Source organism: Eleutherodactylus coqui, chromosome 3, assembly GCF_035609145.1.
Source record: "Eleutherodactylus coqui strain aEleCoq1 chromosome 3, aEleCoq1.hap1, whole genome shotgun sequence".
Taxonomy (NCBI): Eukaryota; Metazoa; Chordata; class Amphibia; order Anura; family Eleutherodactylidae; genus Eleutherodactylus; species Eleutherodactylus coqui.
This window is the reverse complement of record NC_089839.1, coordinates 19,174,636-19,197,534: the sequence shown is the minus strand read 5'-3', so window position 1 is coordinate 19,197,534 and position 22,899 is coordinate 19,174,636. Positions and strand designations below refer to the sequence as shown.

At 46.0% G+C, this 22,899-nt stretch overlaps 1 protein-coding gene across 1 annotated transcript; it reads left to right on the top strand.

Annotated features, from left to right (window-relative positions):
- The first annotated feature begins 6,403 nt into the window (after nt 1-6,403).
- LOC136620461 (epoxide hydrolase 1-like) lies at nt 6,404-22,836 on the top strand. The gene is made up of 9 exons (XM_066595245.1): nt 6,404-6,535; nt 11,899-12,103; nt 12,466-12,646; nt 13,439-13,666; nt 15,730-15,859; nt 16,187-16,401; nt 20,197-20,305; nt 22,017-22,142; nt 22,564-22,836. Exons 1-9 carry the CDS (start codon nt 6,507-6,509, stop codon nt 22,763-22,765), a joined length of 1,425 nt encoding a protein of 474 aa, XP_066451342.1. The 5' UTR covers nt 6,404-6,506; the 3' UTR covers nt 22,766-22,836.
- The last annotated feature ends 63 nt before the right edge of the window (nt 22,837-22,899 follow it).

Sequence of the window (22,899 nt, the reverse complement as noted above, 5' to 3'; positions counted from 1 at the left end):
GAGGGCCTGGAGCTCTTCTGGGGGAATTATGAGCTGATGAAGGACGAGCCCGGCTGGCGCGGTTTCGCTGCACAAGTGGTAACCCGCCAGACTGGAGTCAAGAGAGTGACCGTTTTGACTCGTAACGAGTCCCTCTCTTGTTACGATATCATGACTTGGATAAGTCGGTACGGAGAGGTGGTGGATATGCCCAATAAGAACCGGGACGAACACGGCATCTGGTCCGGAGCCTGGACGTTTATGGTGAAACTTAAGCGTTCAGGGAATTCGGTGGCCCACATACCATCCGCAGCCTTCCTTGGCAGGGATCGTATCTTGGCCTTCTACCAGGGGCAGCCGAAGCTCTGTCACAAGTGCCGCGACCCCACACATTTGAGTGCAGCCTGTAACGTCATCAAGTGCGCTCTGTGTGGCGAGGTAGGTCATCTTGCGGCATCTTGTACAGAGATTAGGTGTCACCTGTGAGGTGACCTCGGTCACCCATTCAGTCGCTGTCCGCGCTCTTTCGCCAATGCGGTCAGGGCCCCAGCGGAGGAGAGCCGTGAGGTTGCTTCTGCAGGGGAGGGGACCAGCAGAGGCGATGGGGCCCAGGAGCCAAGGAAGAACAAACATGCTGGGGCAGCCAAGCTAAGGCGCCAAGAGAAGCGCGGAAGGGGCAGGGAGCTGGTGGAAACCCAGGTGGCAGGTGGGTCAATGCTGGCCCCTGCTCCGGACGCAAATCATGTGGCTGAGGCTCCAGGGGACAGGGAGCTGGATGAGGAGGTCAGGGTTGGCTCCCAGGCTGCACCGTAGGGGGTTGTTTGGGGTGTGTGGTGGTTTGGTCTGGGTATAGGGTTAGTTTAGGATTATGTAGGGTTTTATTCTTTAGGTGGTGGGCATTTAAAAAAAAAAAAATTAAAAATAAAAAAAAAAACATATTGGGTTGTTCTTATTATTGTTATTATTACTTTTGTTATTGTTGTTTGCATTATTGTTATTATATCATTGCTTCGGTTATTAGTCGTTTTCTTTCTTCTTTTTTGGGATCTCAGGCTGGATCCTGTGAGTTAAGGATGTTTTCTTACATGTGTTATATGTAGTATGTAGCGTATATGTATTGGTGAGGATGAGTGAGTGTAGTTTGAAGTGCAGGTTGGTGTAGTGTGCGGTGTGTATTGTTTGGACCAGATGGACCCTTTGCTTTTGTTCCTTTGTCCTGCAGTAAGGCAAAGTACAGATAACACAAGTGATGATTTGTTTTGGTTTTATGTTTATGCCAAGTGAGCGATATTTATGTTCTGTTTATTGTTATGTTTTTCACTTTTATAATAAAAAGATCTACAGGATGGAACTCAGGATCAGTACAGGATAAGTAATGTATGTACACAGTGACTCCACCAGCAGAATAGTGAGTGCAGCTCTGGGATATAATACAGGATGGAACTCAGGATCAGTACAGGATAAGTAATCTTCGTACTTATTAACTCCACCAGCAGCAGAGTGAGTGCAGCTCTGGAGTATAATATAGGATGCAACTCCCCACAGGTGGTATCCACATCACAGATGTAGTTCCCAGACCAGATGCCAAAAGTAATTCTGATCTCAGACCTTTACATCATTACTGCTCGTGGTTCTTGCCTTCAGGGAGCTCTCTCCTGTTATCCAGTAAGTCCAGCTGTAGCATGTCCTGAGGTGTGAGACAGCGGAGGACGCGCATGCTCACCTTTACACTATTCAGTTTAATGGGACCGTTGGAGATAAGCAACTTGGCTATGTTAGGCGGTTCCAGTGAAATGAATGGAGGAGAGTCCCACTTCCCCACACTTTGGGACTCGCTGGATGACAGGTAAAGCCTGTAGTGAGACAACCCCTTTAAGATCCGGATTTTGGAGTCCCTCTCACAAGTATCTAAAGTTATTAGGTAATATCCATCGGTGGTTGAACCCCCTTGTTTCATCTTTGTGGCCAGCCCCTTACGGCAGTGCCAGCTGTTCTGTCCTGATGGCGGCGCTGCTCCAGCACACGCGATGGATGGAGTCAGCAGCATAATAAATGATAATTCCTTATGCAATTAACAGTGGTGCTAACTAGAGATGAGCGAGCATACTCGCTAAGGCAAACTACTCGAACGAGTAGTGCCTTATGCGAGTACCTGCCCGCTCGTCTCTAAAGATTCGGGTGCCAGCGGGGGAGAGCGGTGAGTTGTGGGAGGGAGCAGGGAGGAACGGGGGGGGGGGGGGGAGAGTGAGAGAGAGATCTCCCCCCCCCCCCCCTTCCTCTCCGCTCTCCCCCGCCGCTCCCCACCCCCCTCCGGCACCTGAATCTTTAGAGACGAGCGGGCAGGTACTCGCATAAGGCACTACTCGCTCGAGTAGTTTGCCTTAGCGAGTACGCTCGCTCATCTCTAGTGCTTACCCAGGTGTAGAAGAGCTCACGTCTGCAGAACAGGGGGAAACTAGATGATTGTTGGAGCGCTGCTGCATTCACTGTGGTTGAACCCTTACCAACCAATTAGTTATCCCTTACCCTGTGTATAGTGGATAGCTTAATTTCATGGGGCACCTCAATAACTAATTAAGGACCAAGTGCTGTAAGTATATGGCACTCGGTCCTTGGCTTTAATCCCAGCTGATAGTAAATATATGGTGCGTCATTAAAGGGCCTGAACTCTAGCAGGAGCAGGTCGGGTTCGGGGCTGTCAGACACAACCAAGGACCCGGAGGAGAAGCAGTTGATACCGGCTGCCCATGCCTTCTCTATTACAGGCTACATAGCACTCAGTGAGCGCCATGTAGAGAACGCAGGAAGGGCAGTGCATGACGCCCGGCATATCAGAGCTGCAGGGTGTTAGCAGACCCCCGACCTCCTCTGACAGTGACTTCTGTCACACTAGGGGGATCTTTTCTCCTGTAACTGGGGCTCCTAGGGATGATCCAGCTGCAGTGGAAAGGTATGAAATAAAGAAAAATACAATGTAAATGTCCCAAGAGGTCTTATATGATGTCACGGGGGACATAGAGGGTAACAAAAAAGTTACAAAAATATGTTTAAAAAAATTTCAGGATAAGAAAGAAAAAAAAAAAGATATAAAGAAATAGAAACCGACCCGCCCCCCCCCCCCCCCCCCCAACGCCAACCTAAACTGTCCCTGTAATCCGTGATTATACAAATTATACATCAAGACTGAGGGTGCGTTCACACGAGCGCATAAACGGCGCGTTTTTGTGCCCAATCGTATAAACGTGACCATCTGAGGCATTGGTTTCCAATGTATTCGTTCGCACGGGCGATTTTACGGCGCGTAAAAACGGCAACCCGAAAAAAAGACGGAACATACGCGACCGAAATACGCGCCAACGCATATTCGATGGCCGAAAAGATAGTTTGCAAAGTAGGAACAAACAATAATACGCTTTCTAGCTCTGGTCATGATTGCCAAAAAACGTTCTTTCCGGCGATTAAACGCTGCGAACGTGCGAACGTAAATACGCCTACGCTCGTGTGACCACGCCCTAAGGATGAGCGAGTATACTCGCTAAGGCACTACTCGCTCGAGTAATGTGCCTTAGCCGAGTATCTCCCCGCTCGTCCTTAAAGATTCGGGGAGCGCCGCGGAGCGGGGAGCTGCGGGGGAGAGCGGGGAGGAACGGAGGGGAGATCTCTCTGTCCCTCTCTCCCGCCCGCTCTCCCCTGCTCCCCGCCGCGACTCACCTGTCAGCCGCAGCGGTCCCGGAATCTTTATGGACGAGCAGGGAGATACTCGTCTAAGGCACATTACTCGGACGAGTAGTGCCTTAGCGAGTATACTCGCTCATCCTTAATCAAGACATCTGAAACAAAGTGGCGAACCCATCTCTGCACTTTTTATTTTTACGTAAATAAAATCATTTTAAAAATTAAGAACTATCAACTTAAAACTTTTTTTTTACTACTTTTTGGACAAATTACTCCTAATAAAATAAAACACTGGAAAGTTTTCAGTAAAAAAGGTATTTAAAAACATCCGTATATGTGATGAAAAAAAAACACAGAAGAAATATTTCTGGTAGGACAGGAAAAAAAAACGGGCCATAAAACCACCACTTGGGTAAGATCGCTAAAACGTGTCTGATCTTTTAGGACTGAAGCACCTTGGTCTTAAGGGGTTAAAGGGATTGCATGCCCTGTGTCACACAGGCGGATTTTCACGTGCAGCACGCAGAAAATAGATGCCATTAATTTCAATGGTTTGCTTCACATGCGTGTATTTGGCGTTCGCAATTCGAGCACACAAAAAAACGCATAACTCTTTATTTTCCTGTGTGTTTGGCAGGGAAAGAACAAGTCTTGAAATCATTAAACTAATTGGCCATTTCAATAGCCGAGATCATCGGAGCATTTTGGGGTTTTTTTTGCGCGTAATTGTACAATATTGGCACATACAAGGTACAGTTTAAAAAACGCCAATGCCAATACGCACACAAATGCAACGCACATTCAGCAAAAACACAGTGCAAATCCGCATAAGTTAGTGTGAATCCAGCCTAAAGGCCCATTTAGACTCAACGATTCTCGCTCAAAAATCGCTCAAAGCCGTCTTTTGAGCGAGAATCGTTGTCTAAACGCGCAGACATCGTGCAGTTTTCATTAACGAGTCGTTCATCGTTCTCTTTAAGCTAGCTGAAAGAAAATGATGAGCCGTATCAGTGCCGCACGCTGAGTTCTCAGCGGGATACCGCTGATACTATTGTTTCAGCTAGTATCCCACCCGGAGAACACAGCAGGAGTATGCAGAAGACAGCGCTACAGCTGTCTTCTGCATACCCCGCTCGGAGCGCTCAGCTATATACCAGCAGAGCCCTCCGAGAAGACAACAGCTGTATGCAGGAGATAGTGGTCCTGCTCGTCTTCTGCACACAGCGTGAGCTTCATTTACACACTTATGCAAAGTGAACGCTCAAAACTGTCACTCAAACTGCTGTTTGAGCGAATTTTGAGGGATCATCTTGCCGTGTGAATACACACAACGATTATATATCGCTCAAACGATGTCTTTTGAGCAAGATTCATTGTGTCTAAATGGGCCTTAAGGTTGTCTGCAGTCTTCTTCATTTGCTGTGAAGGTATATGCACTCTATTGTTCCCTGTTATCAACCATTCTCTGTTGGGGAAGAGGCTGACTATAGTGCTTTTCACTGCGGTGCATCAGGAAAAGTATTGTTTCTCCTCGCCCAGAAGATATGTGTGGAGATTAATAAGGTCATCTGTGCTCCTCTGGGAAATATGCAAATGAAAGTTACCTCTGCAGTGCCACCTATTGGAAGGCTGCATTACTGCAAGTCACTGTTAGACCTTTTAAACAAGTCTTGTAATAATGACTGGGAACTGTTAGGCTGGGTTCACACGAGACCGAAATCCTGCGAAATGACCGCACGGAAAAAACTGCGGGATAAGCGCAGCTTCAAAACCCGCAGCCTTTAGCAGTTGGTTTTGGAGCATCTTTGCGCCTGCATTCCACTGCGGCCATCTTTTCCGATTGAGAGGAGAGAGGCCGCGGTGCAAAGGAAGAAAGAATTGACATGATGCGTCTTTGATTTCCGCACTGCATGTCAATTTCAACGCGGCTTGGCCACAACGGATCGGCCACAATGTGTGGATGAGATTTTTGCAAATCTCGTTCACTTTGCTGGCTAATCCTGGGATTAAAAACGCGGGCGGAATTTCCATGCAGAAAGTCGGCACGGGCATTCCACGGCAATTCCGCCCTGTGTGAACCTAGCCTGAGCTAAAAGCTACTGCACACTGATGAGGGGCAATCTCCCCGAAACAGCTGTCTGTGTATGGGTTCTGACTTTGGCTTACAATTCTCAGTCATTGTTACAAGACTTTTAAAAAAAAGTTTAACATTGACTTGCAGAAATGCAGCCTTCCAATGGGTGGCGCTGCAGAGGTATTGTTCCATCTTCTCATTCGCTAGGGCAGTGTTCCCCAACTCCAGTCCTCAGGGACCGCCAACAGGCCATGTCTTCAGGATTTCCTTAGTATTGCACAGGTGATGTAATTATTGTTGGTGCCTCAGGCATTACCAGAGGTGTTCTTACCATAGGATATCCTGAAAACATGACCTGTTGGCGGTCCCTGAGGACTGGAGTTGGGGACCCCTGCACTAGGGTGAGTGACTAGAAGTGCAAAAATCCCAGGGCCCCAACTACCATGGGATATTTAGGTTCCTAGTGTCTCATGAGGCAGAGGAGACATTGGGCAGGAGTACATCTGCCGCCTCTGTACCCTTAGAGCTACACCCCTGCTCCAGAGACATATCCACCCATATCCGTCAATGCTGACACATATAGGGCTACTGGCCCTTTAAGAGAACACCAGGTAAAACTGTCAACTGTGACTTGCACTTTGGCAGGTGAATACATGATAGGTGGGATAGTCTGCAGGTACTAAATCAATGATCACACCCAGTGAGGGTGGAGGAAGAGGAGGAGACGTTCCCCAACCCAGAGAACACAGAACAAAGTGCTCAGGCAGAAGGCAGCGACATGTGGCGACAAGTGCTGGAGAATGGCAGGTGAGTAGGGACCCCGAAACCCCACATTGTGCCCTGACTGCAACATGAACGAATGAGATCAGGGCAGAGCGATGTTCTGCAGATCTCTAGAAGGGTTAGTGGAGTAATAATCTGCAGGGTATATCACTATCTGTCAGGAGGTAGAGGGGACAGAGCGATGCTCTGCAGATCTCTAGAGATGTCAGTCATGTAATAATCTGCAGGGTATATCACTATCTGACGAGGTAGAGGGGACAGAGCGATGTTCTGCAGATGTTTACAGAGGTCAGTGGTGCAATAATCTGCAGCTTTATCCAACAGTTTTTAAAACCTGTATAGCGTGTTTTAGATATGTTGGGGGCGGAGTTCTTTCCCTCCCCCCTGATGCTGAGCTGTAAACCCAGAAACAGAATTAGGCTAGAGAGTACATAGAAATCGGGCCCCAAGCAAGATTCAGAACTGGGGCCCCCTGGTGTCTACCACCTCCAATATATACATATAACATATATGGCTCTATTAATATATAAACTAGGCCAACAGACCAAGCCGGCCGCCTTCACTTAGAGCACACGATCACAAGAGGTGAAGACAATTCGGTTTACCACATCAGGAGGTGGGGAGGAGAAACCACATCTCCTGCCACAAAGACCGGGATCCTCGAACGGGGAGTTGTCTTCCTGGCACTCAAGTTCGACACATCGTGGATTGGGTTGACAGATTACTGGGAGGGGCTGGTGAAGCTAAAGAGGTCATGGTACACATTGGCCCCAACTACAATGGTCAATGGAGCGGGAACTTGGGGAGGTAAATAAGTGGCTCCGGAGTTGGTGTACGAAGGAGGGGTTCGGGGTTCTGGAGAACTGGGCTGACTTTGCTGTTGGCTACAGGCTCTACCGTAGGGATGGGCTGCTTCTCAATGGGGATGGATAAAGCTGTGCTTGGGGAGAAGATGGCTAAAAGGCTGTAGGAGTATTTAAACTAGGGACTTGGGGGAGGGCAAAAAGAGTAATAGGGGAGAAGACAGTGTAGACAGTGACCTGGGACCAAGTATTGGGAATGAGGGTCAATGGGGGGGTGGGGTTAGTACAGTTAGAACTGATAAAACAGCTAATAGGACCATAAATAGCACAAGAAGTCTGATCAGTAAAGTGGGTGAGCTTGAAGCGAAAATGTCTGAAGAAAATTACAATATAGTAGGAATAACGGAAACATGGCTTGATGATAATGCAATATGGCGGTCAATTCACAGGGTTACAATCTCTTCATAAGAGACCGTGGCAACCAAAAAGGGGAGGGATAGGTCTGTATGTTAAATCCTACTTAATGCCGAGGCTACGGGAGGATATAGGGGCAGGAGATGAACATGTGGAATCTCTGTGGGTAGAAATACAGGGAGGGAAAAATAAGAAAGTCCTGATAGGGGTTTATTAGAGGCCACCAAAAATAACAGAAGAAACTGAAAACATATCAAGAAGACAAATAGAAGAGGTGTCAAACCGCAATGAAGTAATTATTATAGGGGACTTTAATTATCCAGATGTAATATGGGAAGACGAAACCTGCAAGTCTCACAAGGGTGATAAGGTCTTGAGAACGATTAAAGATAACTACCTTACCCAACTTGTACGGGAGCCAACTAGAGGGAGGGCCACTCTGGACTTATTATTAACTAACAAACTGGACAGAATCACAGGAATGCAGGTTGAGGGGCACTTGGGGAACAGTGACCACAATATAATTAACTTCCAGCTGTTATTCAATAAGAAGCCTCATCAGGGAGCGACAAATAAACTAAACTTTAGGCTGCATTCACACGAACGTATATCAGCTCGGTTTTCACGCCGAGCCGATATACGTCGTCCTCATGTGCAGTGGGGGGAGGATGGAAGAGCCAGGAGCAGGAACTGAGCTCCCGCCCCCTCTCTGTCTCCTCTCCGCCCCTCTGCACTATTTGCAATGGGGAGAGGCGGGGTGTGGGTGGGGCTAATTCCCAGAACTTAGCCCTGGCTCCTTTAATTGCAAATAGTGCAGAGGGGTGGAGAGGGGGCGGGAGGTCAGTTCCTGCTCCTGGCTCTTCCACCCTTGCACATGAGGACGACGTATATCGGCTCGGCGTGAAAACCAAGCCGATATATGTTCGTGTGAATGCACCCTTAGTAAAGCAAAATTTGATCAGCTCAGAATTAATCTTGGGAACATTAATTGGGACAACATCCTCAAAAATATCAGTACAGGCGACAAATGGGAGAAGTTTAAAAACCTCCTAATCACCTCATGTGAGCAGTTCATATCTTTCATAAATAAAAGAACTACAAGTAGAAGGAAACCAATGTGGCTCAACAAGACTCTAAGGGGGGCAATAAGTGGAAAAAAAGAAACTTTAAATTATTAAAACAAGAAGGCAGCAAAAAAGTTCTAAAATCATACAGGGGGAAAAAACAAATTATGTAAGGAAAAGATCAAAAATGCCAAGGAGGAGGCAGAGGGACTGATTGCCAAAGTGAGCAAAAATAACCCTAAACTAGTTTTCAATTATATAAATGGTAAACGGATTTGCAATGAGAGCGCTGGCCCTTTAACAAATAACTAGTAATTATTAGAAAATTCTAGTACCAGTGTTTCTGGTGGCGTCACTTACTGATCTAATATAGTGGAAGGGATTGGAGTTGTAAGCACACGGCTGCTGGTTTAGGACCTGGGATGATATCACTGTCATTGCGCTTAGGGTGTTTAACAAATAATGCAGGAGAAATCCTAGAAGATGATGAGAGGTAGGGGAAGCAAATCTATCAAATAGTTTTTTCTCAAGTGTATTCACAAAGGAAAAAGAAATGTCACACGAGATGCGCAAAATATCACCTGCCTACTGCAGGAGGCAATGCAGAGCCGATTTGAAAGAGATTAAAAACAACAAATCGCCGGGCCCAGATGGAATACACCTATGGGTTCTAAGGGAATTAAGTGATGTGATAGATACTGCTATTTCTTATATTTAAGGACTCTATTGAGGATCGGTTATCACCACTGGATTGGCGTATTGCCAATGTGGTTCCAATATACAAAAGGGGTCAAGAAGAAAGCCTGGTGACTACAGGCCAGTAAGTCTCACTTCAATAATTGGGGAAAAAAAATATTCAAGGGGTTTCTGAGAGACGCCATTCTCGAATACCTCAAGGAGAACAACGGATTAACTCCTCATCAGCATGGCTTCGTGAGGGGTCGATTATGTCAGACCAGTTTGCTCACATTCTATAATGAAGTAAGCTCTAAGCTGGACCTGGGAAAGTCTATTGCTCTCGTATATCTGGATTTTTCTAAAGCATTTGACACCGTGCCACATAATAGGTTAATATATAAAATGATACAACTGGGACTGGGCGAAAATGTGTGTCTATGGGTAAGGAACTGTCTCAGAGATAGAAAGCAGAGGGTGGTAATAAATGATTCATACTCATTGGGCCACCGTTGCTAGTGGGGTGCCACAGGGTTCAGTATTGGGCCCCATTCTGTTCAATATATTTATTACTGACCTGATAGAGGGGCTACACAGAAAATGGCAATATTTACAGATGACACAAAATTATACACGGTAATTAATACAATGGAGGACAATATACAGCTGTAAGTGGACCGAGATAAGCTGGGGACTTGGGCAGAAAAATGCAAATGAAGTTCAATGTGGATAAATGTAAGGTTATGCAGATGGGCAGGAGAAACGGATGTCACCAATATACACTAAATGGGGTACTGCTAGGAAAAGTGATATGGAAAAAGACCTGGGGGTACTAGTGGGCTGTAGACTAAACAGGAGTAACCAAGGCCAGTCAGCTGCTGCAAAAGCTAATAAAGTCTTGGGGTGCATTAAAAGAGGTATAGGGGCGAAGGACGAGAACATTATCCTCCCATTATATAAGGCACTTGTCAGGCCTCACATGGAATACTGCGCACAGTTCTGGTCACCGGTGCTCAGGAAAGATGTTACAGTGCTTGAGGGGCAACTAAATTATTAAACAGAATGATGGGACTGGAATACCCAGAGAGGCTATCAAAGTTGGTATTATTCGTCCTGGTAAAAAGATGGCTAAGGGGTGACCAAATAACTATGTATAAATACATCAGGGGACGATACAAGGATCTCTGCCATGATCGGTTTATACCCACGGTTGAGACCGATATACTAAATAACCAGTGAGGTTATTCATCCGGGCCTTGGTGTCAGGAAGGAATTTTCAAAACGTTGATCCAGGGAATATTCTGACTGCCATTATGGAGTTGTGAAAGAATTTTTCCCCCAAATGGGCTAAATTGGCTTTTGCCTCGTGTTTTTTTTTTTTTCTTCCTCTGGATCAACAAGGGGGGTTGAATCAGGTTGAACTAGATGGACATTGTCTCTCTTCAGCCTAACATACCATGTAATAACTAGAGCTGAGCGAGCATACTCGATAAGGCAAACTACTCGAGCAAGTAGTGCCTTATTCAAGTACCTGCCCGCTAGTCTCTAAAGATTCAGGTGCCGGCGGGGAGGAACGGAGGGGAGATCTCTCTCTCCCTCTTCCCCCGCTCACTCATTTTCGAGTAACTGCCTGCTCACCTGAAAAGATTCGGACGGCGGCGGGTGAGAGCGGGGGGAACGGGGGGGGGGGGGAGATCGCTCGCTCCCACCACTCGTCCCTGCCGCCCCCCCCCCCCCCCCCCAAATCTTTTCGGACGAGCAGGCAGTTACTCGAAAATGCGGATTCTCGCTCAAGTAATTTCCTTAACCGAGCACGCTCGCTCATCTCTACAGCGTAACTTTAAAACAACTTTTGTAACATGACAGATTACATAGAGCAGCTAAGCTCCAGTATACCTGTAATTGTGCAGTCACCATATAATAGTCAGATAAGAGTCCTACACAGTGATTATAGTGCAGTTACCCCCACTGAGCCTCTGGTGATATCCGTTTTTGTCTTTTCTTTTCTGTAACTGGGCCCAGATCGCCATGAAGACTTCTTCCAGCCATAAATTGTCACTGCACACTCTCCCAAGCTTGCTGCTACCCCCAGTGCACCTCTCAGTGGCTACCCATAGTAATTGCACCCTGTATGTGAACCCGACTAGCTTATTGCTTGAGTCGGGCAATCTTACTCTGGGCTCCTCTGCCCCATGGGTCCCCAGCAGTCGCTTGGTATGCCTCTATTAGTGGCATATCACTGAGTTAGCCATTTCACACACTACATATTTCCATCTTGGGGTACTGTCTGAACCGTCAAAAATGTATTCAGATGGAATCCTAGACATTAACGTGTCAAACGGAGACCACTTTGGACGGCTTCTGCTCCTCTCCATTGTCCTAGGAGGAAGAGAAAGCATAGTTGACTAATATGTGATTCTTTTTCCCGCAGGTCGGCGTTCAATGACCACTGGCCGCACAGCGCTCTGGTTCCGGTCGGGGTTGGCGGTGCTGTACTTTGCTGGCTGCTATGTAGACGTAGAAAGCGAACCATAGACATGGGGGACGGGTGGTGGGGTGCCGGGGTGAAGCCCCAGAAGACTGAGGACACCAGTGTGAGACCGTTCCGCATCGAGGTGTCTGAGGACGATATTAAGGTACCAGGGAAAATTCGGGGGTAACTGGTCATGTATCGTGCTGCTCATTAGTGATGCCACTGAAAAATGATGTCCGAATCACTTTTCGTAGCTGATGGGTTGTTACAGTGTATCACTCTAGACGATTCTCTGTGGACTCCAAACGGATACATGTTACTTGCGCTAATACATTGTAAAAAACGATCAGGACAGAAGAGAGATTTGTGCTGCTGATGTGTTTACCTCACTAGGGATTGTATGCACTGATACAGTGTAACAAACCCTCAGCTGTGTGAGCAGGACTGGTGTCATTAGACAGAGGTTCCACACCAGGTGGGCTCATCATGCATAAGTTAATGTGCTGACTGCTTTGTGATCTCCAGGATCTCCATGAACGTCTGGATCGGACCCGCTACGTTACCCCTCTCGAGGATTCACAGTTCCATTATGGCTTTCCAGGGACGGAGCTCCAGAAGATCGTCTCCTACTGGAGGAACACGTTTGACTGGGGCAAGCAGGTGGAGACCATCAATAGATACCCGCACTACAAGACCAACATCGAAGGCAAGTTCTACAGTGGTTGAGAGTTAAGAACTTATATATATCTTGCATCATACAGTATATATATTACATGTATCGTACTGTATATTATATCTTACATCATTCAATATATATCTTGCAAGATATAATATACTATATGATGCATCATACAATATATTACAGATGCCTTACATCATACAATATATTACATATATCTTACATCATACAATATATTCTATTACAGATATCTTGCATCACGCAGTATATTATATTACAGATACTTTACATCATACAATATATTACATATATCTTACATGCATCATGCAGTATATTATGTCTTATATCATACAGTATATTATAATTCAATATAATTTCTGTGCGATAGACTATTAATTTACATATGTATCATACAATACACTATACTATTGCATATATTATATGATAATGATATATATTACATATATACTGTGTATATATAATGTAATACAGTATATTATATTACTTGGATTATATCCTACACTACTATATTCTTACGGCATGCCACTATACTATATACAGGATTATTATATGACATATATGCAGCTTTCTGGTTCGGATGCATACGTTTATCAAAGAGCGCCACATAATGCTTTTCTTTCCGACAGCTGCAGCACCCCGTGAAACCGAAATCAAATGATCTCCTAGGGGTCCTCAGAAAGCAGAAGGGGTTATCTAAATCAGATCACCGCCCCTTTTCCCCCAGAGAATGAGAAAAACATCGGGTCTTCATAGATGTCAATTCGTGACTCTTTGTAACATCTTATTTGGTTCCTGCAGGTCTGGACGTCCATTTTCTCCATGTGAAGCCCCCGCACCTTCAGCCCGGCCAGAAGGCCGTCCCCCTCCTCATGGTCCATGGCTGGCCCGGCTCTGTATATGAATTCTACCGCATAATCCCGCTGCTGACAGAACCCGGGAAGCACGGACTGGACCCCAGCGTCACATTTGAGGTCATCTGTCCCTCTATTCCAGGATACGGCTTCTCCGAAGCGCCACACAAGAAAGGTACGGAGGGGAGGGGTCACTGTAGAGGGCGGAGTCACCGCAATGTCCTTACGCCAATGACCCCTCTGGAAAGGACAAATGATAGATGAATACTATTACTTGTATCATACACTCTATTAGATCACAGGATGTGGCACAGCAGATTATATCACATACATCATAGAAGTGTTTATTGTTGTCAGCTTACAAAATACAAAGTGAGTGAAGAAAAGAGAAATGTAATCCCATCAGTATTTGGTGTGACGCCCTTTGCTTTCACTACAGCATCAGTTCTTCTCGGTATACTTGCACACAGTTTTTGAAGGAACTTTGCAGGGAGGTTGTTCCAGACATCTTGGAGGGCTAAGGACAGATCTTCTGTGGATGTCGGCTCGCTCCAATCCTTCTGTCTCTTCATGTAGTCCCAGATTCTGGCACAACTCGCATTGGGCACCACACTGACACCTGTCCATGTCCTGGCTGATATACAGAAGGCCCTCATTTACATGCATTTGCATGTCCTAATTCTCGTCCATAATACAGACAAGAATGGGACATGCAATAAGTTTGCTTCACGCACATCATTGGTCTGTGTGGAAAGAACGGCAGTGTGTATAGCTGGGTGCGTGTGCTGTCCGTGAACTAACACATACAATGCATACCCAAATATCCCAGAGCCTTATGCTAAAGATGGCTGGATGTTGGGGGTCGTTGTCTTGCTGCATAATAAATTTGGAGCCAATCAGACGCCTTCCTGATGGTATAGCACAGTGTTTCCCAACCTCGGGGCACTCCTGGGAAAATTATTTTTACGCTGCGGCACCCCTACCAAAAGGGGAGGGGGTGGTCGGGTGTGGTTAGGGGCGTGAAGGTTTGGCATTTTGGCAGCAATTCTTCCACAAGGACCACTTCTGGCCACACTTCTCCGAACGGTAGATGGGTGCAGCTGGGTCCCACTGGTTGCTGCCAGTTCTGAGCTGAGGCTGTTTTGAAGACAAATATTGATGTGATTTAGGCTTCTGTTTTGTTCGGTCACTAACGGATAAAAATAAACTATTAACTCTTCTATTTTTGAAAGAGTTCTTATGGTGTGCCATTTTTTTTTTTCCTCCCCTGCCTAAACCATTTGCACAGTACTGTGTATTAAACCTACCGTACTAGTAATTATTAGGAAACTATATAGTACTAGTGTTTCTGGTGGCGCAATGTGCCACACAGCGCTGCTACATGCACCCCACACACACACACACACACACACACACACACACCTGCTACATTGCTTTCGCATATGAGCTGCATGTGATTTACGAACTTTAGCAGCTCGCTGAGGAGACATGTTGGCTTGTAGCTTTCGCATATCTGCTGCACGAGATTTAGGAACTTCTGCTGCTCGCTGAGGTGAAATCGTGGCTTGTCACTGTGTCATGTTAGATGCATTCGCTTCATGGCGGCGTTGAACCCTCTGTGGTGACATGTTTGCACGACAGGAACTGTTTGTTACAACACTGGACAACGGTTGACAATTAGATGAAGGCTGGACTGGTGTCGGCAGCATTAGTACTTGAACCGACAGGATATCACGTTCAGGAGATGTGAAGATAGCGGGGGAAGGACTATGCTTCAATGTTGGACAGTATGCACCACCAGTTATGTATGTGGACACTTGAGAGTGGTTATTTCTTGGAGTCTCCACACAGGTGTGCAGCTGTCTCACAATATACAAACCGCCAGACTGAGTACTGTTGTATCCATAGCAACCGAGTCTGCAGGGGTTTGTGGGGGATGTAGCCCGCACATAATCCCTCATTCGGTACACAATGAGGATAAAGGACCTGTAATGATGTCGTGTGATCAGGGGGCGGAGCTAAGAGCCGGTAACTGGCATTCACAGGTGCTGTCAGGCTCTGAGTTCAACTCACAAACATACGGACAGACTGACAAGTGGTTGTTAGTAGTTTGTACTATCATACACTATATTATATTACATCTATATCCTACGGTATCATATATGCATTATACTATGTTATTATGTATATGACCTCATACGGTATAAGTATTTTTATATGTTATGATATCGCCCTCAGGTTTCGATGCTGCTGCAGCCGCTCGCATCTTCTACAAACTGATGCTGAGACTGGGATTTAGTGAGTTCTACCTGCAAGGAGGAGACTGGGGGAGTCTAATCACCACAGTGTTGTCACAGATGAAACCGCAGTAAGTTGTCAGGGGCTGAATGGAGAAATCGCTGGCCCCAAGGTCTGTGGAGGGGTGGAGAAGTATCAGTGTGGCCCCATATTGCATGGTCCGTCACTGTACAAATACTTCTCTTACCTGGGACTGACCTCTCATTGTCACCCCCTGCCTGTTCAGGGTCTGTACAAGGCCTGTGCAGCTGTAGTGCATTGTGGAAGATGTAAAGCTGTTCTTTACTAGGGGTTGGCCTGCACTGAGGTCTCCTGTAAGCGGCGCGGTGTTGCTCGCGCTCTGTAGCGTGGTTCTTACACCTGTAAGGCGTCTTATTCCATCTCCTCTCTTTCTCAGGTCGGTGAAGGGCCTCCACCTCAATATGGTCTTGATCAGAAATAGAGGACTCAAGGTGCTTCTTTGTATGCTTCTTGGGCGTCATCTGCCTTGGCTTGTCGGCTTCACAAGAGAAGACGTTAAACGTTACTTCCCGTACTTCGAGAAGTCGTGGTATGCCGTAATGCGAGAGTCGGGGTACCTCCACATTCAAGCCACCAAACCGGACACTGTTGGTAAAGAGTCCTCTGAATGGAGGCAACTACACAGAATTATGCAGGATTACAGCGTTTCCTCGGGGGTAACATTCTTGTTTATATCTAGAAGCTGAAGACCCGTCCAGGTCTAATACTTCTCAAAGCTGGAGGTTTGTTTCAATGTATCAGATAATCCTCTTTTATCTGAGCACATCAGCAGCATCAATCTCCAACCATTGGGGGTCCTACATGCATCGATACATTGAAACAAATGCTCAGTGGTGCCAGCAGGACTGGGTCAAGACAATGGATGTGAACTGGAATTTTTGCCATTCACTGACAGCAAGCAGCTGTTTTGAGAATAAAGAGGAATTAAAAATAAAGGGGTTTTGACATTAATGACCTTTATTCCCTAGGGGATAAATGTCTGACCACTGGGACTCCTAGCGATACCGACCACTGCACCTAGGGAATAAATGTCATTAGTGGGAAAAACTCATTTAACCCTTTAGTGATGTTTGCACCTTAATGACCAAGAAAGTTTTAAGTTGTTTTTATCATCACATTTCTATAGCCATAATGTTTTTAGTTTTTCCATCGATGGAGCTCCACGAGGGCTTGTTGTTTTTTGCAGCATGAACTCTAGTCTTTATTAATCCAATTTTAGGGAACATATATAATATTTTATTCCATAGTAAAGGTGAAAAGGCGGGGTTTTGACTTTTTTTTTTTTTTTTCTTTTTATCTTTATCCCACTAGGGGACTTGAATATCACCACTTTTTGTCATTCTTATAATCTACTGCGATACTTCAGTATAGCAGTTTATTATATTGCCTATGAAGCTGGGCATAATGTATAGTAGTGAGGTGCTGAATAACACACGGAGACAGATATTTTGCTTAACTTGTTGTAAACACGGTGTTCTTTAGGGATCAGCGAGTATACTCGCTAAAGCACTACTCGTTCGAGTAATGTGCCTTAGCCGAGTATCTCCCTGCTTGTCCATAAAGATTCGGGGGCCGCTGCGGAGTGGGGAGCTGCGGGGAGGAACGGAGGGGAGATCTCCCCTTTCCCTCTCTTCCGCCTGCTCTCCCCCGCTCCCCGCCGCAACTCACCTGTCAGCTGCGGCGGCTCCCGAATCTTCAGGGACAAGCAGAGAGATACTCGTCTAAAGCACATTACTCGAGTGAGTAGTGCCTTAGCTCATCCGTAGTGTTCTTCTTAAATCTAGCAGTGAGATGAGGCAATGTCCTCCAACACACTCAGTGAATTAGAAATGATACACAAGTTGCAACAATGTAGCCACCTGTCTAACTCATTTATACACTTGGAGATTACGCTGGACTTCTTTTCTCTCTATCCTTCTTTGTATTTATTTCTCTATATTTCTTTATCTCCCTCTCTTCATATTTACATCTTTTATTTTTCCTCTACTCACTGTCAAAGCTGTCTCTCCTTCTCTGTTACAGTTTCTCAGATTTTTCTCTTGTTTCTCTCGTTCTCTTGCTCCTGCTTGTCTGTCTCCCCCCACTTCTCTCTCCTGCCTGTCACTTTCTTTTCTGCCTGGCGTGCTCTCTTTTTACTGCCTGGCACTCTTTACTGATGCTTCTCTTTTACTGTTCTCCTCCTGCGACCCTCGTCCGGCTATTTATCACCTCTGTCACCTGACCAGTTTGTTTCCAGCCAATCACAACCTATCTGGTTGCTAGGCTACCTGCCTCATCTGAGTTTATAAGCATTTTTCTAACCTGTGCAGCTGAATAAATGACTGCTAGGTTACCTGCATCTGCTCTGCAAAATGACTCCGCTTAAACTCCCAGGGGCCGGTTATTATATTACCGCTCCCCACAGCTAAACAGCGCTATGTAATGCCTTTTATCAGACCACTACAGGCGTATGGGCGGTCACTAAGGGGTTAAGAGGTTATCTCGCTGTCTTTGCTGCCCATAGCAACCAATCGGCGTGCAGCTTTCATTTTACCAGAGGAGTTTCAGAAATGAAAGCTGCGCTGTGATTGGTTGCTTTGGGCAACTTTGGTTTTCTCTTTTTTTTTTTTTTTTCTTTAAAGGGTAAATAAAGAGCGTGCGAAGCTCCTGCTGCTGTTGTGCTGTGTTTCCTTGTAGGAAAAATTAATTAAATAAACTAAGATTCTGCCAGTCAACTAAGGCCTCCCTCACACGGGCGTTTTTGTATGGCGATTAGCGCTGCTTTTGCAGCGCTGCGCTAAACGCTGTACAAAGCTCCCATTCATTTCAATAGGGCTGCTCACACAAGCGTCAAAACCCTGCACTTTGACAGCGATGCGTATTCTATCTTTAGCGGTTTTCAGCCCTGAATCACCCATTGAAATAAATGGGCACAACTTGGTACCGTGTTATTGGCAGTATTAAACGCCATAGCTACACTATCTGTGAGAGGGAAAAAAAGCAATACTCACCTAGCAGGCGCTGTCCGGGTCCCTGCCGTTCCCTTCCGGAGCTCCTGCAGGCTTCCTGGCACTTGTAATCCCCTACAGACGATCTTTTGCTGGTATCGTGTATTGAAGATCCCGCCTCCAGCAAGAGACTGCTCTGATTGGCTGAGCAATTCAATGAATGGCTGTGATTGGTGCATCCAGCACTGGCTGGGGCGCCGGCTCAGCCAATCAGAGCCAGCGCTTCCTGGAGGCGGGGATTTTCCAATCCCTGGCCAGAAGAGATGCTGAAGGAGAGAAGACGGGCCGGAGCCGGACAGCGCTTCCTAGGTGATGTATGTGTTTTTTTTCTTCAGCTAAGGCTTAGTTTACGGCTTTGACTGTAGGATTTCCTACTGTCAAAGTTGCATCGCACGAAAACCGCGTTTTCATGCAATGGGATGCAACAGAGAGGAAGGCTCCATAGCCTCTTAATGACGCAGCCCTTTTTTCTTTTTCCATTTTCATTTTTTCCTCCCCTATTCCAAAAAAATCGTAACTCCTTTATTTATCCATCGACGTCGCTGTATGAGGACTGTTTTTGCGGGACGGGTTGTATTTTTCAATGGTGCCATTCACTGTACCATATAATGTACTAAAAACGTTTTAAAAATTCTAAGTGGAATAAAATGAAAAGAAAAACGAAATTACGACATCCTTCGGTGCGTTTTGCTTCTACGGCGCACAAACTGCAACAAACGCGACATGATAACTTTATTCTATGGGTCGGTACAATCACTACGATACCAAACCTGTAATAGGTTTATTTTGTTTTTGTTTTGTTTTTTCCCTCAATTATTTTCTGTGGTCATTTTGTGCGCTCAATAACTTTTTTTTATTTTTCCGTCGACGTAGTTGAGCGAGGGCTCATTTTTTGCGGAATGTTCTGTAGTTTTCGTTAGTACCAATTTAGAGTACATGCGACTTTTTGATCACTTTCTATTGCGCTTTTTCTGGGATAGAGGGTAACTAAAAAAGTGCATTTCTGGTGTTCTTTATTTTTTTTTTCAAACGACGTTCACCGTGTGAGAAAAATAATGGGCTACTTTGATAGATCGGACTTTTATGGACGTGGTGATACCAAATACATAATTTTTTTTATGATTTAGATTTTTTAATAATAGATATGGCAGAAGGGGGGTGATTTAAAGTTTTTTTATAACTTTTTTTTTTCTAACTTTAAAGTCCCCCTGGGGGGACTACAACATGTGATGCTTTAAACACTCCTGCAGTATGACGTAATGCTATAACATTAAGTCATACTGCTATTTGACAGGCAGTCTATCAAGCCACCCCACAGGGGTGCTGCTGTCAGAATGGCTGTAATGGGACCTCTTGTCTATCTTATATGACCAGCTGATGTTCTCTTCTCCCTCACCAGGCTCTGCTTTGAATGACTCCCCTGCTGGTCTTGCTGCATACATTTTGGAGAAGTTCTCTACATGGACCGATCCAGACTTCAGACAACTAGAGGATGGAGGCCTGCAGAGGTCAGAACTAAGGAATATCTAAAGTCCTTACACTTACATACCCAGTCCCTAGAAGTTGTCATTTTGCTGCAAAACTCGTCCTGCAGTTCCTTCTCATGTAAATGATGAGCGTTGTGGTGATTAGATAAACGGTCTTGTCACTGGAGACCCTAAAAGTGGTTCCCCCTCCTTGGCCTATAAGAGGCTCCCGGAGGCTCCTTGTGTGTAGTGACCTCTTCTTCTGCTTGTTGACCACTAGACGCCTCTACGACGCAGAGAAGAGATTTCACCCCGTTACCAGAGTCTGAGAGGGGCGCATTATTGCGATGTGAGAAGCTGGATGGTCGTATTGATGAACTGTCCCCCGCCGGCCGTTTTGACCAGACTATTAGGGGGTGTTGGGACCAATGAATGTGTGAGGGCACACAAGGTGACCGGGCTCTGGACGCCCCCCACAGACCACCAGTAGAGAGGAGCGTCTGACCAGACTGTTAGGAGGTTTGGGACCGGTGGATGTGTGAGGGCACACAAGGTGACCAGGCTCAGGGCGCCCCTACCGACCACCAGTAGAGAGGAGCGTCTGACCAGACTGTTAGGAGGTGTTATGACCAGTTGATGGGGGCACACAAGGTGACCAGGCTCAGGACGCCCCTACAGACCGCCAGTAGAGTGGAGCTTCTGATCTTCCGACAAGCACCAGCAGCTCCAACCGTTTTGTTGTCCGCTATCCAGAGACAGGTGGTGCTACTATTACATCCCTGCGTCTGTCTGAAATATTTTGTGTCTGGAGACCTCGGGGTGAGAACATTAATCCTGCCTTTGTTGTGGAGTGGCACACTGCCCCCTGCTGGTGTGATAGTCTGGGGGGCATTGCATACGACAGTCGGTCTCCCTAGTAGTGGTACGAGGGACAATGACAGCTCAGCGAAATGTTCAGGACATCCTGCAGCCACATGTGTTCCTCTCATGGCGACTTCCAGCAGGATAATGCCCGGCCGCACACAAGGGGGTCACAGGAAGCCCCCACAACATTGTCACACTGCCATGGCTGCCCGGTCACCAGATTTATTGCCAATAGAACATGTATGGGACCATCTGGGATGCCAACTGTCACAGCCGATGATTTTGTACAATCTAGAGGCTCAGTTACAGCAAATGTGGAGCGATATACTGCAGGATACCATACAGAATCTGTATGCCTCCATGCCCGCCCGTATCACATCTTGTATCCAAGCTAGAGGCAGTACGACAGGGTACTAGAGCCTCCAAGCCCCCCACCCCATATCACATCCTGTATCCAAGCTAGAGGCGGTGCAACAGGTCACTAGAGCCTCCATGCCTGCCTGTATCACATTTTGTATCCAAGCTAGAGGTGGTACAACAGGGTACTGAAGCCTCCATGCCCCCTGTATCACACCTTGTATCCACAGCAGCCAGTTATAATCACACTTTCGACAGCCTTGCATCCAACATGTTTGGGCATCTTTACTTTTAATTTCTAAATGGATAGTAAAGTTGCATTTTTCATATTGGCCACTAGATGTCAGCATAAATTAACACCTGTAGAAAGAAATCTCCTTTTCCTTCCTGCTGAAAAACTATTGTCATCATAACTAGTAGGGTGGAGGGGTAATAATAGAGCGATGCTTGTACTGTACTGCCTGAGCCCGTGTGAAGGAGAAATCGGTACATGTGTCAGAAAACTGACTGCTCTGTCATGTTGTTATCACAGGAACTATTCCATGGACGATCTTCTTACTAACGTGATGATCTACTGGGTAACTGGATCCGTTACATCTTCTATGAGATTCTACAAGGAGAATTTCACTCGAGAATTCCAAACGTCTCCAACAGCAAGGTAAATTATCAAACCAGTTGGTGGCGGTCACATAATTATGTACAGATGATACCCAGGTTATACCGGCATGGTCCAGATCACTATATACAGGATATATGAACTGATACCAGCTGTACATATGTAATTATATTCAGGAGCTACCAGGTTATACTAGCATGGTCAATATCACTATATACAGGGAGATGTAGAATTTATACCAGCTGTACATATATAATTATATACAGATGATACCCAGGTTATACCGGCACGGACCATATCACTATATACAGGAGATGTATAACTTATACCAGCTGTACATATATAATTATATACAGGAGATACCCAGGTTATACCGGCACGGTCCATATCACTATATACAGGGAGATACCCAGGTTATACCAGCTCTACATATTTAATTATATAATGTCTCTCTTTCTTCTAGGACCCCTGTATATGTGCCCACTGGCATTGCTGCCTTCCCCTGTGAGTTGCTTCATGCCCCCAGGGTATTGGCTAAAGATAAATATAGGAACATTGTCACTTACACCTACATGCCGCGTGGAGGACATTTTGCCGCCTTCGAGGAGCCTGAACTTCTTGCCCGTGACATCCAGAACTTTGTGTCCAAAGTGGAAAAGAAATAATCACTCCCCTCCTCTGTTTGGGGCCACGACGCCCGCATGTCCTCTCTTATAATAAAGTTACCTGATCACTAGTGGTGGTTGTCTGAACTGCAGAATCTGCACTGACCTCTGTCGAACAACCTGAAGCTTATGGG